The following is a 17,234-nucleotide window of genomic DNA, read 5'->3' on the forward strand; positions in this document are numbered from 1 at the left end:
TTTTTTCTCCTCTTCAGATGGGAGTTGAAGGCACAGATGAAGGTGCTTCTGGAGCCCAGCACTCTAGAAAGTTGGTCAGCTTTACCCTATCAGGTAAAAAACAACACTACTCTGTTTGAAAAATTACTGTTTAAAATAAATTGCTGTTTAAAATAAGGTCAAAGATAGAACACTTCTCTTCATTAGCCTCTGTAGGAGCACACTCTAGTGGCTTGAAAGATCTAATTTCTTCAGAACTCCTGGTTGTTGAGAACAAGCCAGAATCGCGAATCTCCAGGAGTGAGAGAAATGGATTTGATGGATCCCAGCATGATGAATTTGGAGAAATTTCCAGTTTGCACAAGAGAGAGTTCCTTTCAGATTGAAGAGTGGAAAACTTAGCTTCTAAATAAAGTACAAGCTGTTTCCATCACTTTGAAGTAGTAAAAAAGCAATGACTGCAAATGGTGGTTTAGGAACAAAAAAATATCTTTATTTGTAGCAGAGCTAAGCTGTCACTACAGCCAAAGAGCTGGAGCGGTACAGTCTACGAGCTTCACTTGTTTTGATTGGCACTTCATTCCACAGCAAGTTTTGTGTGAGACTAAAGCATATTCAGCTTGAGCAAAGGCAGCAAGAAATGGCTTTTGAATCTTAAGAGCTGACAATGAAAACATTTAGAAAGTGTAGGGGTAGAGCAGAAAAAAACCTTTTTCGAAATGCAGTTTTCTAGGATAAAGCTGATAGGTTGTATAGACTCACATAGAGTACTATAAAAAACAATGGGTTTGTGTATTCTGAAAAACCTGGTTTGTTTAATAGAAGGTTATGACTCAGCCTGAGGACCCCCTAAGTTAATTTTAAAGATGTCTTGACTCATAGGTGTGTAGCTTATTTCCTGGAATAATTTTGTTGCTTTTAAAGGCAATTACCCTTTATTTCATGGTATTTCTACTGTGTGGCTTAATTTTGAACGTTGGGTAGATTTTTGGGTTTTTTACTGGATCCACCTTTCATTTGAGCGCAGTGAATTCTGCCTGCGTGTATAAACCGCTCGTGTTGTATGTATGAGCTGGTTGCATTAGTCATGAAGACTTCATGCTGCATTTTGGGGTACCTGATGGAGAAAGACACAAAAATCTTGTGCTTCAGCAAACCTAAACATAGAAATATTTTACAGTTATGTTTAAAATCTAGTATGATGTAAAAAAATCCTCTTTCTTGTTGAAACTTGTGCTGTCATTGGAGTCCTTAGGCATGAGAACATGCACCCGAGGAAATTATTATTTATCGTTGCAAGTTGCAAGGTTTCCATAGGAAGAAATAAGCTTTTTCGAGAGACTTTGTCTCCTTTTATGTGAGATAGGTTATTTTCTTTCAAGTTGGGAGAAAGTGTCCAGAGTGACCTGTTTGACATTATGTTTAGCAAAGTCTCAACTCCGGGCAAGTGTGAGGTCACTTTATTACCCCCCATACAGTGTTGTTAGCTTAGCCCCTTCCCCTTACCCACAAACAGAGTAAGCGCTGTGTTTTGTCGTTTTTTTCTTTTTAAGAGTGGAAACACCTTATGTACTGAGAAAAACATTAGTAGGTGAGTTACAAGTTCATGCTTTTTGTTTTACGAATGACTGGAGGCTAAAATGTAAAGGAGGATGTCGAGACCTTTCCTCCCTATATTCTCTGGGGAAAACACTTGACCTCCTCCTTTATCTGTTTTCTGTACACTGGATCCAGTTAATGTGTGAGTAATTTTAAGTTGCGTTGTTTAGTAGTTTATTGTGAATTGATTTCCTGGGTAATACTTAGAAATGCACTACTTTGTGAACTAGCTTAAATTTGCTCAATTCCTTTTTCCGTCCTTGTTTTGCTTTATAGATATTAGAGCAGTTGGACTTAAAAAAGGCATGTTCTTCAACCCTGATCCTTACCTAAAGATGTCCATTCAGCCAGGCAAGAAAAGTACATTTCCTACATTTGCGCATCACGGCCAGGAAAGAAGGTCGACTATCATCAGCAACACGACTAATCCAGTTTGGCACAGAGAGGTAACATGTCCCTTTGAGAGCTGCCTGCCAGCTGATGCAGTGTATTTCCTCTCTATGCATTAGTCCTTACTCCCTGAAAGCTGTGAGCTTATTTTGTAGCTAGTCATTTAAACTGACACAGAAATTGTAGTCATTTTAGGAACCCCGTTGTTGGATAGAAACAGCTATCATCTGCATATTTAAGCTGCACTGCTGTGAGGTTTTCATTCTCTTCTCTGCTAGCAAGAGTTGAACTCTGTAGATTTCTTGAAATCGCAAAAATAAATTAATTAAAACGGATTATATGTTGTGAGAAGGCTCTTTAAAGTGCAATAAGTGAGCGTTTATGCCCAGTGACTGCAACAACTGTTCATTTGGAATTGATACTCTCATTGTGCCTAGCGGGCAGCACGCTTTTGGATGCCACGATGCTACAGAGGATTAATTCGTCATCTTTCTGTCTGTCCATCCATCTGTGCAGTAGATGGAAAGAAAATCTACTCTTTATTTTTCCTCTTTTTTTCTCCTCCAGTTCTCCTTGGTTTTGAAGCTTATTAGGGAAGCGTTACTGTTCACTGGTGCACACATTATATCAGCTTGCATTAGCGGCTGGATCTTCCCTGTAGCAACGCTCTGATGACAACAGCTAATGATCCCATTACATATGCTGTCCTAGTCGTGCGGAATTGATCACGTTTTACGTCTCTGCTCCTTTCTGCAAGATAATTTGCGATTTTCTAGCAAACTGAGAACAACAAATTTTTAAGTTCTGTTTATCACAGCAACTCAGCTCTGACAGTTGCCCAGCATGAGAAAGTTTTGATTCCTGGCCCAATTTAATTGCTGGTTTTCAATATATCTAACTGATATCCACAGCTGAATGGCAGAGTTGTTCTTCCGGTATTTCTTTGCTCAATACATCTTAGCTCTCCAGACAGATGTGTATTAGGCATTTTACTCAGGTTGTGATTTACTTGGAGGTCTTAAAGATGGCAGAGAATAAAAGTATAACCAGATGACCTCAGCTTTTCTGAGTAGGTTATCCCATGGTTTTTTGTTTATTTATCTGAAATATCTTAAAATCCAGAGGAAAAATAAAAATCTGTTGTTCCTAAGCTTGCTTTCCTAAGGGAATTTGTTATCACAGTGTGTGTGTGTCTCCAAAAATGCCTGTTCATATATTTGCCCTGTACTGCTTTCGAATCTCTTGGCCATCTTCAAGCAGACTTGACCAAGCAGCACGTACCTCAAAGGTGACATATTCATAAACTGCGTGAAAATTGGTGGTGGGCTGAAGAGAATAATGGTGATAGTGTTCCCGTGTAGGGCAAGGTGGAAGAGTGATATAACAAGACATCCAGAAATCTTTTCTAAATTAGCACCATATTGTTGAAAGGCCCCAACCACAGAGAAAGGATGTGTTGGAGTTTGCTGAGATTTGTGAACTTTGGGGCAAAAATCTATACAAAATTCTCTTCCTTGAGTTACACTGCTGCTGAAAATACTGTAAACACATTGCCCTTTTGACTTCTGTCACGCATGCAAAAAATGAATGCAAAGAGTGGTTCCTCCCTCCTGTGCTGACCTGGCTACTCTTATAGACCCTGGCAGAGCACAGCAAGGATTCCTTCTCTTTTTGCTTTGGAATTACAGCCAGCACTAGGATGCATTGCTTTCTCCTCCTGACATAGACTATGAACGTGCAGTTCCTTTCTGAGCAGTTCTTTCCAAGGAACATTGAAAGGGTCTGGGCTTCTTGAGAGGCTTGTTACACATGCAAAAATACAGTGCTTAATAAATGACGTTGGCATTGTTTTGCGATGTGGAAACTGCTGTCATTGCTTTCAGAGTACGTGGCATGCTAGTAGTAATTATGTACGTACGTTCTGATTAAAGGTGTATTGATATGGTGTCAAATATGTTCTTTCCTTCCAGAAATATTCTTTTGTTGCACTTCTAACAGATGTCCTGGAAATTGAGGTTAAAGACAAATTTGCCAAGAGTCGTCCGATCATCAAGCGCTTTCTTGGGAAGTTAACCATACCAGTTCAGAGGCTGTTGGAGAGACATGCCATCGGGTAATTAATACTTTCTTAATGCATGCAGCTTTTTCTAATAAATTTGCACACTGCTAGGCACTCAGAATAGCACTGTGATACAGGCTGCTTTCAAAACCTCATTGAGGGTGTTCATCTCCATGCCAAACCCCAAAATGTGTTTCTGCTCTGGGATTCCTCGTGTTGTGAAGTCTGTTTGAAGACCCATTGGCTGTGTTCATCAGTTCTTGCCTATGTTTTTTCAAACCAATACTCTGGAAGACATTTCCTGTTTTCTTCTCCATCCTTCAGTTCTGGATATTAGATATATCAAATCTTTTAGGAAAGGAAGGGCTGTATAATAAACATGCAGCAAGAATATAGGTAAGTATTCAGTTTGGCTTTGCCATACTGCTGTTAGAAGTGACATTAAATCAGTCTTGTGGATATTTTTGCCTCTATACCTGTAACTTATTTGTCCATTACAGTTAATGTAAGAAGTTAATGTTTGAATGCCAGCTGCTGCAGGTTATTTCAGTCGTGACCTTGCGTTTGTTTTAGTCTATCACTCATACTGCTCCCAGTAAGGGAGAGGTGTTTATACCAGTATAAATTTCTTTATATAAGTAGCAATAATTTCTGATGCTGAGGGCGGCAAATTCTGGCTTTGCCTAAAAGAATGGATAGCCTGGGATCGGTCTCAGGCTGATACAAGCACTTAACTCTGAGTCCCACTGCATTAAATACCCTCTAACAACATATTTGAAGTTAAATCAGAGCCTTAATAGCTTTTCTAAATAGAAATGCAGAAGTGCTTTATTGAATGAGAACCAAAATGTGAAAAACTATCTGGGTATTTCGTGTATAGTAAAAACCACAAGGGGGCAGAAGGTTTTAAAAAAAGGAAGGGTTTTGTTAATTATAAAACATATTTGGGATTAGGGGAAGGAGGAGGTTAAGGGAAACAGATCCTTTGCAGTTTGATTTCTTTACAACTCAAGAACAGATTTAGGGATGTATAAGAATTGCTGGGGCATGAACTGTATTTGGAGATGGTCAAAAATAGTTTGTTGGGCTGTTTTATTTGTTAACTAAAGGTATTTTACACCATTGTTCATGGTTGTGCTTTTCCATACAAGTCAGAGTATGTGGCTAATTTTAAGATTCTAGTAGGAATTACCTTCTTTATGCTGACTCTTATCTCATAAAAGCCTCTGATTCAAAATAATAGAAAACCAAAACCAGTTAAAATCGTAAAAAAAAAACCCCAAACGGTATGTTTGTTTTTGCAGAGACCAGGTTGTCAGCTATAATCTGGGCAGAAGGCTCCCAGCCGATCATGTAAGTGGGTATCTCCAATTCAAAGTGGAAATCACATCTTCTGTTCATGAAGGTGAGAATTTGTCAAGGATCTGGATTTCCACATAGTTGTATGGGGAGAGTTTCTATGAGCTCCTATGTGTAGGATTTTCTGTGATAGTGGACTTTCTCATTTCTGTACAATGCCTCTATTACAGATTTTTCTATTGGGATTCAAAGTTTAGATATATGAGGTACTGCTTGGGGGATGGTAGTTCCAGAACACCAACACTAGTCATATTATTTTCCTGGGTTATTAGACAGATTTTTAAATGATTCTGCTTATGATTCTCATTTTCTGGGACATATTGGGTCATCACATTCATATGTGTTTATTTACATGTTTATGATCTTCGATTCTCCTTCATTAGACTTGGTATAATCCCCTTGGTAGGGAGATATTGCTCTGTCTTTTAACTTGATGCAACCTTCTTCCCTTCTTTGTGCCTACATAGTCCTGTATCTCATTAATATTTTTACTGTCTCCTCTCTCAAACGAGGTGGCTTATTTTCCTTGTCCTTTTCTATGCATTACCATCTCAGGAACTTTGCTTAAGTAGATCCACATTCTTTGCAGCGGGAAGTCCTATAAATTAACTCAAAATATATGTTACGTATAGAGTTTGATATCTGTACATATTTTGTGATTCGTCGTGTGATCTCAGCTGCTGGTTTGCGTGTTACTAAGGGTGTAATGACAGCTGGTGTCAGTGACTGGCTTTGGGTAAATCCTGCTTTTGGATGAGAACTGGTAGAAAACTGGTTCTTTGGTTTTGAGGCTGGTTTTACTGACAGTTGGCAAGATGCTGGGCAGTGCTCTGTCTTTTGAAAGCCAATGGGAGTCCTTAGAAGTCACACTTCACAACCCTTAAACTTCTTATATCTTAGAAAATAGTGTAAAGTTATACAAAGAAAATTCTGTAGTGGCTGCTATAATGCTGTGGATGCCTGTTGTTTTAATTGTGTTTTCTTCCATTAGTTGTCTGATTGAAATAAGCGAACATCTTGAAAGATGTGTATTTTTATATCACTTTGGTGATGCAGAAAAAGCAGAATGACTGTCTGTTGCTGCATCGTGTTTCACATCCAGTCTTTGTGTCGCTGCAGATGCTTCACCAGAAACAGTTGGCACTTTGTTAGGGGTGAACTCTGTAAATGGCGACTTGGGGAGCCCCTCGGATGATGAGGACATGCCAGCAGGACATCTCGATACATCCACAGTGTGTTCCAATGGTCCGGTCCTTGAGGAATCTTCTGGAGAAGGAATCCTGAGACACTCTTTAAGGACTAGTACAACCCTGGAAACGAACCAGGATGATTTGACCTCTGGTGCTTCAAGATCATTACCTTCCAGAGGTCGCCAGGACTCACTAAATGACTATCTGGATGCAATAGAACACAATAATCATCCCAGGCCCGGGACGTCTACCTGTGGGGAGCGTCCACGTGGAGCCTCCCCAAAACTGAGGAGTAGCTTCCCTACTGACACAAGACTTAATGCTATGCTTCACATCGACTCAGATGAAGAGGAGCATGAGCTACACCAAGACTTGGGTTTTCCGTCTTCCTTGGAAGACGATGGTGGTTTAGTAATGCTTAATGGTGCTACGAGGAACGTTGAAAGAAATGGTTTAAGTTACTCGTCAGATCGGGTAATGCAAGGGCCTGCAGAGAATGAAAATGTTTCGGCCTCCGAAGCCCCTTTGCCATCAAGTGATGACCAGCAAGAGACTCCCCTGGAGCCTCCACCGTCACAGGTAGCAGGAGATGACAGCCCGCAAGGTTCCCAAAGCGAAGCGCCGGCAGAGCAGGCGGGCAGTGAGCCCTGCGCCGCTCGGGAGGCGCAGCAGCCCCCCAACAGCGCCGAGACGGGAGCTGCTGATGCTGCTGCTGGGACCAGACGGGGCGTCAGCGAAACAGAATCCATCGATCAAGGGTCCGAACCTTCCCAGATGTCATCAGAAACCGAGCAGAGCGATCCTGCTCGCACAGAAAGCGTCAGCGAGGCGAGTACCCGGCCAGAAGGAGAGAGCGACGCGGAAGGGGCAGACAGCTCCTGCAACGAAAGCGCGACCGTGCGGCGTCCCTCGGTTGAAATGCGATGTTCGTCTTTGGAAAGCGCCAGGTTTCCTGAGACTCCAGCCTTTTCCTCTCAGGAGGAGGAAGAGGGAGCTTGTGCCGCTGACGGGGCTGGAGCTGAGCCAGGGGCTCAAACCCAAGATGCTGCAAGTGCTTCTGGTTCCCTGCCTGCCGTCCTGATCCCGCAGGAGGAGGCACAGGAGGCTGAGGCAGGTGAATTGCAGGACCAGGAGGAAGCAGAAGAAATCTGGCAGAGAAGAAGAAGCCTGCGGGCGGCTGCTGCTGACAGCCAATCCCAGGATGAAGAAGCCGAAGGAGCCCAAGCGGCTTGCGAGGGGGCCACGGCACAGCTTGAAGGAGCTACTGGAGGTAATTACCGCAGGAGGCACTTTCTGAAGTGACCTTTCTGCAGCAAATACAAATCATTTTAAAAATAAGCATCTAAAAGTAAAGATCTTAATTTCACAATTTCCTTGTCTTTCAAGATTTTTTTTTGTTCCTTTGAGATTTATTCCCTGCTTCAAGAGACTCTTGGGGTTTTTGATTTACCAAAAAATCAAAACTTAAATATCCATGACTACTTCATTTTGAAACTGGATATATTTCCTGAGAAAGTAATAAGGAGGAGGATGAAGAGGAGGAAAGAATTCCACAATATTACCCTGCTTGCTGATCAAAATGATAATGGGGAGGGGGAAAGAATCCCAAAACTATGAAATGCAAACTCAAATTTGTATTTGGGTCTTTTCTTCGGCATGTTTATAGGGGAAAGAAAATATACGCATATAGTAGCATTAAAACATATGGGTGATCAGAAGGAAGGAAACAAAAAAAAGGAATAATTGTTTTAGTCCCACTTCAGGCTGTTTATGTTCCCTTTGCCAGACCCTTGTCTGTGCAGACACATCCTCGCACAGTGGGACCCGAGGGAGGAGAGGAGTGAGCCACTCAGGTTAACACTCAAACTCTTACCAATTGTAAAATTATTGTAATGGTTGAGAATTTTGTGTCTCACTAAAATCACTGGAAGTAGAAATGTGGATGGATTGTTTCCAAGCACGTTTCACAATGGATTATCCGTTCAGTTTCTTTGGGGTTTGAAGTGGATCTAATCAAGTGGTTTTGGGATCGATTAATTTCTTCTCTTCATAAGCAACCCTTTGATTTGGAAAGCGTAGTTTTGGTGTTTATTTCAAACACTGTCAAGATGTTATTTTACATAATCTTCTAGACATTTGGAACTGTTTGTGAGGTTTCAGTCAGTGTGGCTGCTGCAGGGGAGCTCAAGGGGCAGTTTCACCTCCCGCTCTCACAGCAGGTTCTGTGGTGACTGGGTGGAGCATTGTCCTTGTCCCTTGCTGGGATATGGCTCTGGCACACACTGTTGTCTCTGGATTCCGCTGGTCACATGTGGGTGTGACACATCCCAAGAGGTGACATTTTCAAGACCAGGACTGCAGCACATCCCAGAGGAATAACTTACCCAGAGCTGTAGACGTAACTTGCTTTGCCCCTGAAAATAGATGGCTATTAGATATAACCTAAAATACCGTAGTCCTGTAGAAGCTTTAGCGTGTCTTGTTCACTTAGAGGCAACTCTAGGGCTTCCCCGCATTGACTGAAAAAATAATTTGTGGGTGTTCTATTGCAGGTTCTCAAGCCAATGGCCATCAGCCCCTGCGGTCGCTGCCATCGGTGCGTCAGGACGTCAGCCGGTACCAGCGAGTGGACGAGGCTCTACCACCAAGTGAGCTGCTCCATACTTCAACCGGGGCCTGGGCTGCCAGGATCTCATTACTGAGATCTCATTACATTTCTTTTTTAAACGTGAGAGCTGAGAATGAACAGCTGAGAAGTTAAAAGCAAGGGGAAACGCTGAAAGCCTAGTGCTGTTTTGCAAAAGGCGTTGTGCTCTGTTTGCCAACTATCAAGATGTGTGATGATAATTATACCTGGTCTGTGTTTTCCTTGCATTTCTTGAGGCAGTGTGAAGGCTTGTTGAATTAAAAGAAACCTATATATTAAGCAACAGTTAGCTGAGCCTAAATTGACAGATTTGCTATGATGTTTGCAGAATTGGCAAGTCTGGAACATACATTTCATATACAAAGGCATTTGATTGTTATAATTGTCCATCTTTTCTGGCAGGTCCGCTTACGTTTAACATGTAAACCCAGGAAGAGCAATGGCATCTACTTTATTATTAATACTATTAGCTGGGGAAAAACAATGTCGGGTGTCAAGCTTTGCAAGGTTTTTGGTACTTATCCGTTGGCCTTTTGCACTGGAATAAGCCTCAGAGATTGGATCTTGAATTACTTCAGTCCAAGAGAATTAGACTTAAGTATTCTGATTTTTTTTTTTCCCCTGGGACAATTGCTGGTTATTGGGAAATAGAAAAAGGAATAGAAATTATTAGATATGGATTCCACAGAACCTTAAACACAAGGCCTATGGGGAGAGGCTGAGGGAGCTGGGGTTGTTTAGTCTGGAGAAGAGGAGGCTTAGAGGTGAGCTCAGCACTCTCTAGAACTACCTGAAGGGCAGTTCTAGCCAGGTGGGGATTGCTCTCTGCTCCCAGGCAGTCAGTAATAGGACAAGGGGCCATGGGCTTCAACTCTGCCAGGGGAAATTGAGGCTGGAGATTAGAAAGAAATTCTGTGCAGAGAGAGTGGTCAGGCATTGGAATGGCTGCCCAGGGAGGTGCTGGACTCACCGGCCCTGGAGGTTTGTAAACTGAGATTGGACATGGTACTTAGTGCCGTGATCTAGTCAATGGACTGGAGTTGGACCAAGGGTTGGACTTGATGGTCTCTGAGGTCTTTTCCAACCCAGTTGATACCGTGATTCTGTGATACTGTGGGAAATGTGATTTTGGGGACAAAATAGGGAAAAGCCAAATCTCGTATCTGCTCAGTAAGAAAGTTCTGCGCTGAAGTCATCATATAGAAGAGAAAGTTGGAACAATAGATTCAGCTACAGAAGTGGCAGAGCTAAAATAAGGAAATAAATAAACCCCAAGCCCTCCGTAGTTCACAGTGTTTTCTTGCTACTTAGACTGGGAGGCTCGAATCGACAGCCACGGCCGGATTTTTTACGTGGACCACGTGAATAGGACAACAACGTGGCAGCGACCCACAGCCCCCCCGGCCCCACAGATCCTCCAGAGGTCAAATTCCATCCAGCAAATGGAACAGCTGAATCGCCGGTAAGAATTACTCCTGTTCTTTGTGAATTATGTGCTCTCAAAACTGCATTCCTCATTGTAAGACCGACTATGGAGATGGGGTCACAGTTGCTACCGCAGCTGGCCATGTGTGTTTATTTTTATCATATTTGGCTGTCCCTTTTAATTTGCATGTGGGCTTCTAGGGCTTTTCTATTCCAACTGTGTTCATTTAAAAAAAATCTGATAATGGTTTTCAGAAGTTCAAAAGGCTATTAATGCAGAAATTAGAGGTCAATGCAGATTAATCTACGTGGCAGAAAAAATGGGCACGCTCTCTCAGAGCCCAATTGGATCATAGTTCCCATGTGCTATATATAAAGTCCAGTTTTCTAACTGTAGGTACCAGAGCATCCGGAGGACAATGACTAACGACAGGCCTGAAGAGCACACAAATGCCATGGATGGAGCTGGAGAGGAGACTGACTTCCACCATTCTAATGCAGGTTACAAAAAAATATATATGTATTTATTTTCCACTTCTGAAGGGAGCACTCATCTCATAGGTGATTTAATGCGATTGACATAAGGCAGAACCTAACGTCTGGTCCTGAAAGTCTGGGTCAAAATGAAACCATTTGTTTTCATTGCTGTCTCATTTTTGAACATTACAGCTCAGCCTGTTCAATATGCTGAAGAGATGAATGTGAGATTCAGGGCATTTTTCTATCAGTACCCGACTGGGTAGAAATATAGGCAGGACATTTGCAGTGAAAAAGTATAAAATTGCATGGTCTGCATTACAAATATTTTGAATCATCTGCATTTTGAAGTGGTAGAATATAGGACTAGAGAGGATTTTAGGCAGCCATCAGCTTCATCTCTGTGCTGAAGATAGATGGGGTGAGTTGTACCACAACCATACTTGGCAGATGCTATCTCATGTGTTTTTATAACATGTTCTCCAGTTGATGGACATTCTCTAACCATTTTTAGACAGTCTACTCATATTGTTTCTCTTACAACGCATTCTTAATTCCATGACTTCCTAGTCTTTCCTCATGGCTTGTGTTTTTAATTCTCCATTTTTTTTTGTTGGCCTTCTCAGGGCTGCCTTCAGTTGGCTGCATTTCCTGGGGAATATTTCAGAAAATTAAATAGAGCTATGACTCTACTGTACTGAAGAGATTGCAGAAACATCACTTGTCTTACATACAACACTTCTGCAAAATTATTACTTTTCTTTTATTTTTCTTTTTTTATGTGACAGTTTGACACTAACCACCACTGTCCAAGGCTTTGATGTACTAAAATCAAGTCCAGACCCTTGTGTGCAGATCTTTGGCACAGACGTCTGTTTTTCATCTGGTCTTTGTGCCATAACCCTTTCTGCACACAGGTCTTTGCACTTTTCTGATGTGTCACTACAGCAGTTGGCCTTGTTGAACCTCAGACAATTGGGCTCAGCCCATTGATCCAGCTGATCCAGATCCCCTTGTAGAGCCTCCATCAACACTCCCACCCAACTTGGTGCATCCAAATAGATTTTCAAAGTTAACTGAGTTTCAACATTGTAGCAAATACCACTCATAATATATTTTCAGTTCTTGGTACGGTTGAAAAATCAGTGAGCTTCTGTGGTTGGTAGGAGAAGACCCAAAAGGTTACTGAAAGTTGAAACTTGAAAGGTACTTCCTTGGTAACCTGTTTCCTACTTACATAAACTGCTTAAACACTGTATTGGGATCGGGGCTGTGTTAATGGCAGTGATTTATTGGTTTGGTTTTGTTTTTTTTAAGGAGGAATTAAACATTTTTAAGTGTGCAATGACTTTTATATCCATTAGTTAGCATTTTAAAAACAAATTATTTGCATATAGTTACAGTACAGCAATATAGGCTTGCCACAGGGACCTTATTGCATCTTAGGCACATGTTTAGTAACTCAAATAATTGGATGTGATTGTATTTTTAATGATTGTTCACAAAAAGCAACAAGTTACTAAAGTAAAGTTACTAAAGTAAAATCATCATATTTTCAAGAGCTTCGGTGCTATGTTAGAAGAAATTCAGGTACACTTATGTGAAGAATACTTAATAAATCTAAAATAATTGTATACCTAGAGCTTGCGTGATTCAAGTACCAATATAGTTGTTTGCAGTGATGTTTTGGAAATGATTATTACTGGAAGTCTTTGTCACTCACTTTGCTGTTAGATTTTCGAAGAGAGAATGTGCTGCCTCACTCTACCTCCAGATCCAGACTGACGTTATTGCTCCAGTCCCCCCCTGTGAAATTCCTTATCAGCCCGGAGTTCTTTACAGTGCTGCATTCTAACCCTGTAAGTATAGTGTCTACAAATGAGAAGCTTTCATAAATACACGCTAATAAATATATCTGTCATGTGTACAAACATATTGCTCAGTGATTCAAAGATATTAGTAGTACATGGGAAAGCTGGATAAATTCAAACACCCATCATCGTTCCTTGCTAGTTGGCATTATTTTTCACTCTGTTCTTCATCTTTCTAATGATACAAAACTCATTTGTCTATGGAAGCAATAGCTTTCTTGCTGTGCTTTGCAGAGGATGAGACAATTCTGAGAATTAAAATCAGGCTTATTTTTTAAGATCACGTTGCAGCTTATGGGATGATGTGTTTTCCTTGGGATATTTTGTATGAAAATATATTAGAGGTCACACTGATCAAAAAGAGATCTTAATGTATATTTTCTGTTTTACCTGTTATTCAGTGCAGCTTCTCATATAAGTTTATTTTCAATGTTTCTTTTCCTTTGTGTCACAGGTTGTATAGTGTAAAGAGAAGTAACGGAATGAATAATCTGTTGTCTGCAAACAAACTTGTTAATAATTCAATGGTTTTTAAATTACCGGTCAGCATTAGTTTGCATTTGATATATATGTATATATGTCTGTATCTGAATAATTCTGCTTTGCTTGCACAGCTTTATCTTGAATATCCCAAAACCCAGGGTTTTTTTGCAGGGAAGGACATTAACTGTTTATTTTCCCTTTTTATTTAGAGTTTTCTCTGTTTCTCAGTTCTAATTTTATTACATAAATTCCACATGAACATGCAGTCACAGGGTATTTTGGAAAAATGAGTAGATGTAAACAATATTTATGTGGGTTTGTGCTAAGTTCTGCAAACGTAGGTATCTCTGTCCTGCAGGAAACCGTCTGAGCTTTATTACTGCGTTCTGTGGCTACATTTGACCCATTAATCCAGAAATTAGGGAATACCTATAAAAACTCTACTTTTAAAGCAGTTTTCAGTGTTACAGGATTCTTTGCAGTTCTAGGAATGAGTGTTTTAAATGGTACCTGTAGCATATTTCACCCTTTGCTGATGTGAGTCAATTATGAAATTTTGTATACCTCAAGCAAAATAAGAAACATCAGACACTTATCTCAAAACCTCAGAAAAAGGACCATTTTTTTCATATTGTTGTGGCTTAATTGGCGATAATTTTTAAGATTTTATAGATGATGATTTCTTTATTTCTTAGTAAGAAAAAATTTTACCTTTTAAAAGTAATACCTTTTGCCTTCTTTTTTCTTCAGAGTGCCTACCGCATGTTTACAAATAACACGTGTTTGAAGCACATGATCACCAAAGTCCGGCGGGACACCCACCATTTCGAGCGCTACCAGCACAACCGGGATTTGGTCGCCTTCCTCAACATGTTCGCCAACAAGCAGCTGGAGCTGCCGAGAGGTTGGGAGATGAAACACGACCATCAGGGCAAGGTAACTCCTGCACCTGTGGCTCTGAGCTCTTCATCTTGGATGTTGTCGCAGGGGATGAATTGAGGGTTCTGCTCATGCAGAACGATATTTAGATTTCTCAAAGAGAAGTGCGACTTCGAAGAGTTTGGTGGCAGGTTCAAGCTGGGTACTTGCACAGAGGTTCCACCTCCAACATTGCAATTAAAATTGTGTTTATTGGACAGACTTTGTAGTTTTTGGACTGTGGGATGGTCAGTTTCACTTGTGTGTCTGTCAGGATGTCAGATGATCAAAACAGAGTTCTTACTGTTTAATGGGATTCCTTGCTCATAGGCTCAGGTTACAGGTACAAGTGATGGTTTTGCAACTTTGGTGTCCCTCCATATGCTTCTCCTTCCTTGGGAAATGGAAATATGAACTATGAACATATGGAATATGTTCCAGCACAATCCATAATGTTATTTAGTTGCTCTATAGCGTGACACAGTGGTTTGTCCACGGACCTTCATAGCAATCAGCAGAACTGCATTTTCTCTGGTCTGGCCGTACCAAGCAGTCAGAAACCATGATTCCATGGATGCTATAAGCTGGCGTTGCCACCACAAGAGCCAGTTTTGCTCTCCTCTGACTGAGGGCAGAGGAACCAGCAGGGAGAAGGACCAAAAAAAAGAGTAATTTTATCCTGGCCCAGCTGCCCAGGCGGGTTCAGTGTGTGGCCACACAAACACTTGTGCCCGCAGGAGGCGGGAAGGGTGGGCAAGGGATGCGACAAGTGGTTCAGGATGGGGGAAGATGAGAATGTTTCTTTTGCTGACACTGCAGGACTGAATTGGTTATGAAATTGTGGTCCGAGTACCTCCCTGGTGTGCAGACACAGCAGTGGGTCTCGCAACCCCCGGCCACCTCTCTACTGGTCCAGATTCTTTGGTTCCTCAAGCCAGAAGTCACTTTCCTGTAACAATCCTGCTCAAAACAGGCGTCTTTTTTTTGCCACTTCCACATTTTTCCAGCACTGTAACTGAAAAAAAACACCACCAACAAAAAAAGAACATTGAAATAGAACAGTTCTGGTTTCCAAGTGCAACACTAACACTGGAAAAAGTTTAAATTTCAGGGCTTAGAAACCTTTTTGGTTCAAATTGGACAGAACTGTAGGAGGTTTTTCATTTTCCAGGATACATGCTCCTGTGACCTTGCTTTCAGCAAATGTCTGACTGGCCAACATGTGTTATTTCTCACCAGTTGCCTGTTTAAATGTTTGAGGGTTTTTTGCCATCATCTTTGTGTCCCCGTCTGACTTCTCTTTTTTTAATGTTGGTTTTTTTTTTTTTGAGGTTAGTGAACTTCGCATATTTCTATCAGGACGGCAAAAATGCCTGTTGGCTTGTAATCAGAGTTCATCACAGGATGTGATCGTACACTTGATATATATATACAGCCAATTGTGATCATAATTATATGGTAAATAGTTCACAAAAGGGAATGTTTTTGCCACTTAGTGTCATCTTTTTAGATGTTTATAAGGAAATAAAAGGGGGAATGCAGCAGGGTTACTTTTATTAACTATTTAAATAGTCTCTTTACAGTCATAGTAAAGCTTCCTACTAATGATGCTTGTCAGATGAGAATTTCAAAGGGCTTTATAGACATGAATGACATAAGGCATTCAAGAATTCATCCCTCCACTGAGATGGAAAAATGTTATGTGTCTTCTGCTGAAGGGAAATGCAAACCATAGTAATGGGAGGAAGATTTTTCCAAAGCCTCACATCAGCGAACGAACCTTAGATCCTGGACAGATGTTAACCTTGGACACAGTAAAAACCAAACCAAGCCAAACCAAACCGTTGGCTGTAAATTCTTTCTCCTTCTCCAGGCTTTCTTCGTTGATCACAACTCCCGCACCACCACGTTTATCGACCCCCGGCTCCCGTTGCAGAGCAGCAGGCCCACGAGCGCCTTGGTCCATCGGCAGCACTTGACCCGGCAGCGCAGCCACAGCGCTGGGGAGGTGAGTGGGAGCTGCCCCTTCTCTTCCTTTGGGACCCACCGGCTTCTTAGGATCATCCTCTTTCCCATCACTCTGTTCACAGTTTCATGCTGTGAGGAGCGTGATTCTTCTGTGACCATACAGTACTCATCTGCAAATAGTTATTATTTTATTATCGTTGCTTTTGAAATGTATGATTTCAGAGGACAAATATCAGACATGAGTTTCTGTTATTTTAATATGCAGTAACCCCATTTAACCACAGGAGAGCATCTGGTTACAGATTACCAGTATCTGTACCTTGTTTTGCCATGTCAAAATAAGTATTGTTGTCTAGCACGGTGTCTGCCAAGTGTGTTGACATAACTTTGCAAATAAGAGGGGAAAAAAAAAAGTACATGTGTTTATATACATCTAGATGTGCAGCTTTCCAAATGAGTATAAAAAAGCCTCACCTCAAAAAGGCTTATCAGCCTGATAAATACATCTCTACATTCTAAAGAGAAATACATGAAAAACGCCATTTTGTTGACCATTTTCACCAGCGGTCTCCATACTGTTGTTGCAACTTCTTTTTACCTGTGAGCAAGTGTCTGTACCATGACTTTGGCCTCAGTTGTACTTTACTGAACCTCCGTGCTGTTGTTGGCTTTTCAGAGAAGGGCTGTTTGTCTTTCTTTAAGCAGCATGCAGAAGCTCTGCATGTAGAACAGAGAGATTCATGTCAACTGTGCTACTGAAGCTCTCAATACTGAAAAAGAAAAGGGTAGTTTATCTGGCAGGAAGTCGTCATATATATTCATTATACACAGTGCTGATTACCTGACAAAATTTTCCACTCCATCTAGAT

General features: G+C 41.2%; 1 protein-coding gene across 11 annotated transcripts in view; it reads left to right on the forward strand.

Moving 5' to 3' along the window:
* HECW2 (HECT, C2 and WW domain containing E3 ubiquitin protein ligase 2) overlaps positions 1-17,234 on the forward strand; it is a 113,707-nt gene that overhangs the window by 63,444 nt on the left and 33,029 nt on the right. For 10 of the 11 annotated variants that reach the window (XR_014184445.1, XR_014184446.1, XR_014184447.1 and 7 more), the window contains 11 exons: positions 18-93; positions 1,855-2,024; positions 3,939-4,081; positions 5,332-5,432; positions 6,506-7,846; positions 9,129-9,224; positions 10,535-10,685; positions 11,046-11,149; positions 12,860-12,984; positions 14,230-14,415; positions 16,271-16,405. Coding sequence is in view for 5 of the 11 variants with exons in the window: in XM_082056592.1 (XP_081912718.1) it covers positions 18-93; positions 1,855-2,024; positions 3,939-4,081; positions 5,332-5,432; positions 6,506-7,846; positions 9,129-9,224; positions 10,535-10,685; positions 11,046-11,149; positions 12,860-12,984; positions 14,230-14,415; positions 16,271-16,405 (2,628 nt within the window). In the remaining 6 variants the exon portion in view is untranslated. Of the gene's footprint in view, positions 1-17; positions 94-1,854; positions 2,025-3,938; positions 4,082-5,331; positions 5,433-6,505; positions 7,847-9,128; positions 9,225-10,534; positions 10,686-11,045; positions 11,150-12,859; positions 12,985-14,229; positions 14,416-16,270; positions 16,406-17,234 lie in introns of those variants that run through there. The other variant, XM_082056590.1, reaches the window with a different exon arrangement.

The sequence above is a fragment of the Streptopelia decaocto genome (genome assembly GCF_964273445.1).
Source record: "Streptopelia decaocto genome assembly, chromosome: 6".
NCBI classification, from domain to species: Eukaryota; Metazoa; Chordata; class Aves; order Columbiformes; family Columbidae; genus Streptopelia; species Streptopelia decaocto.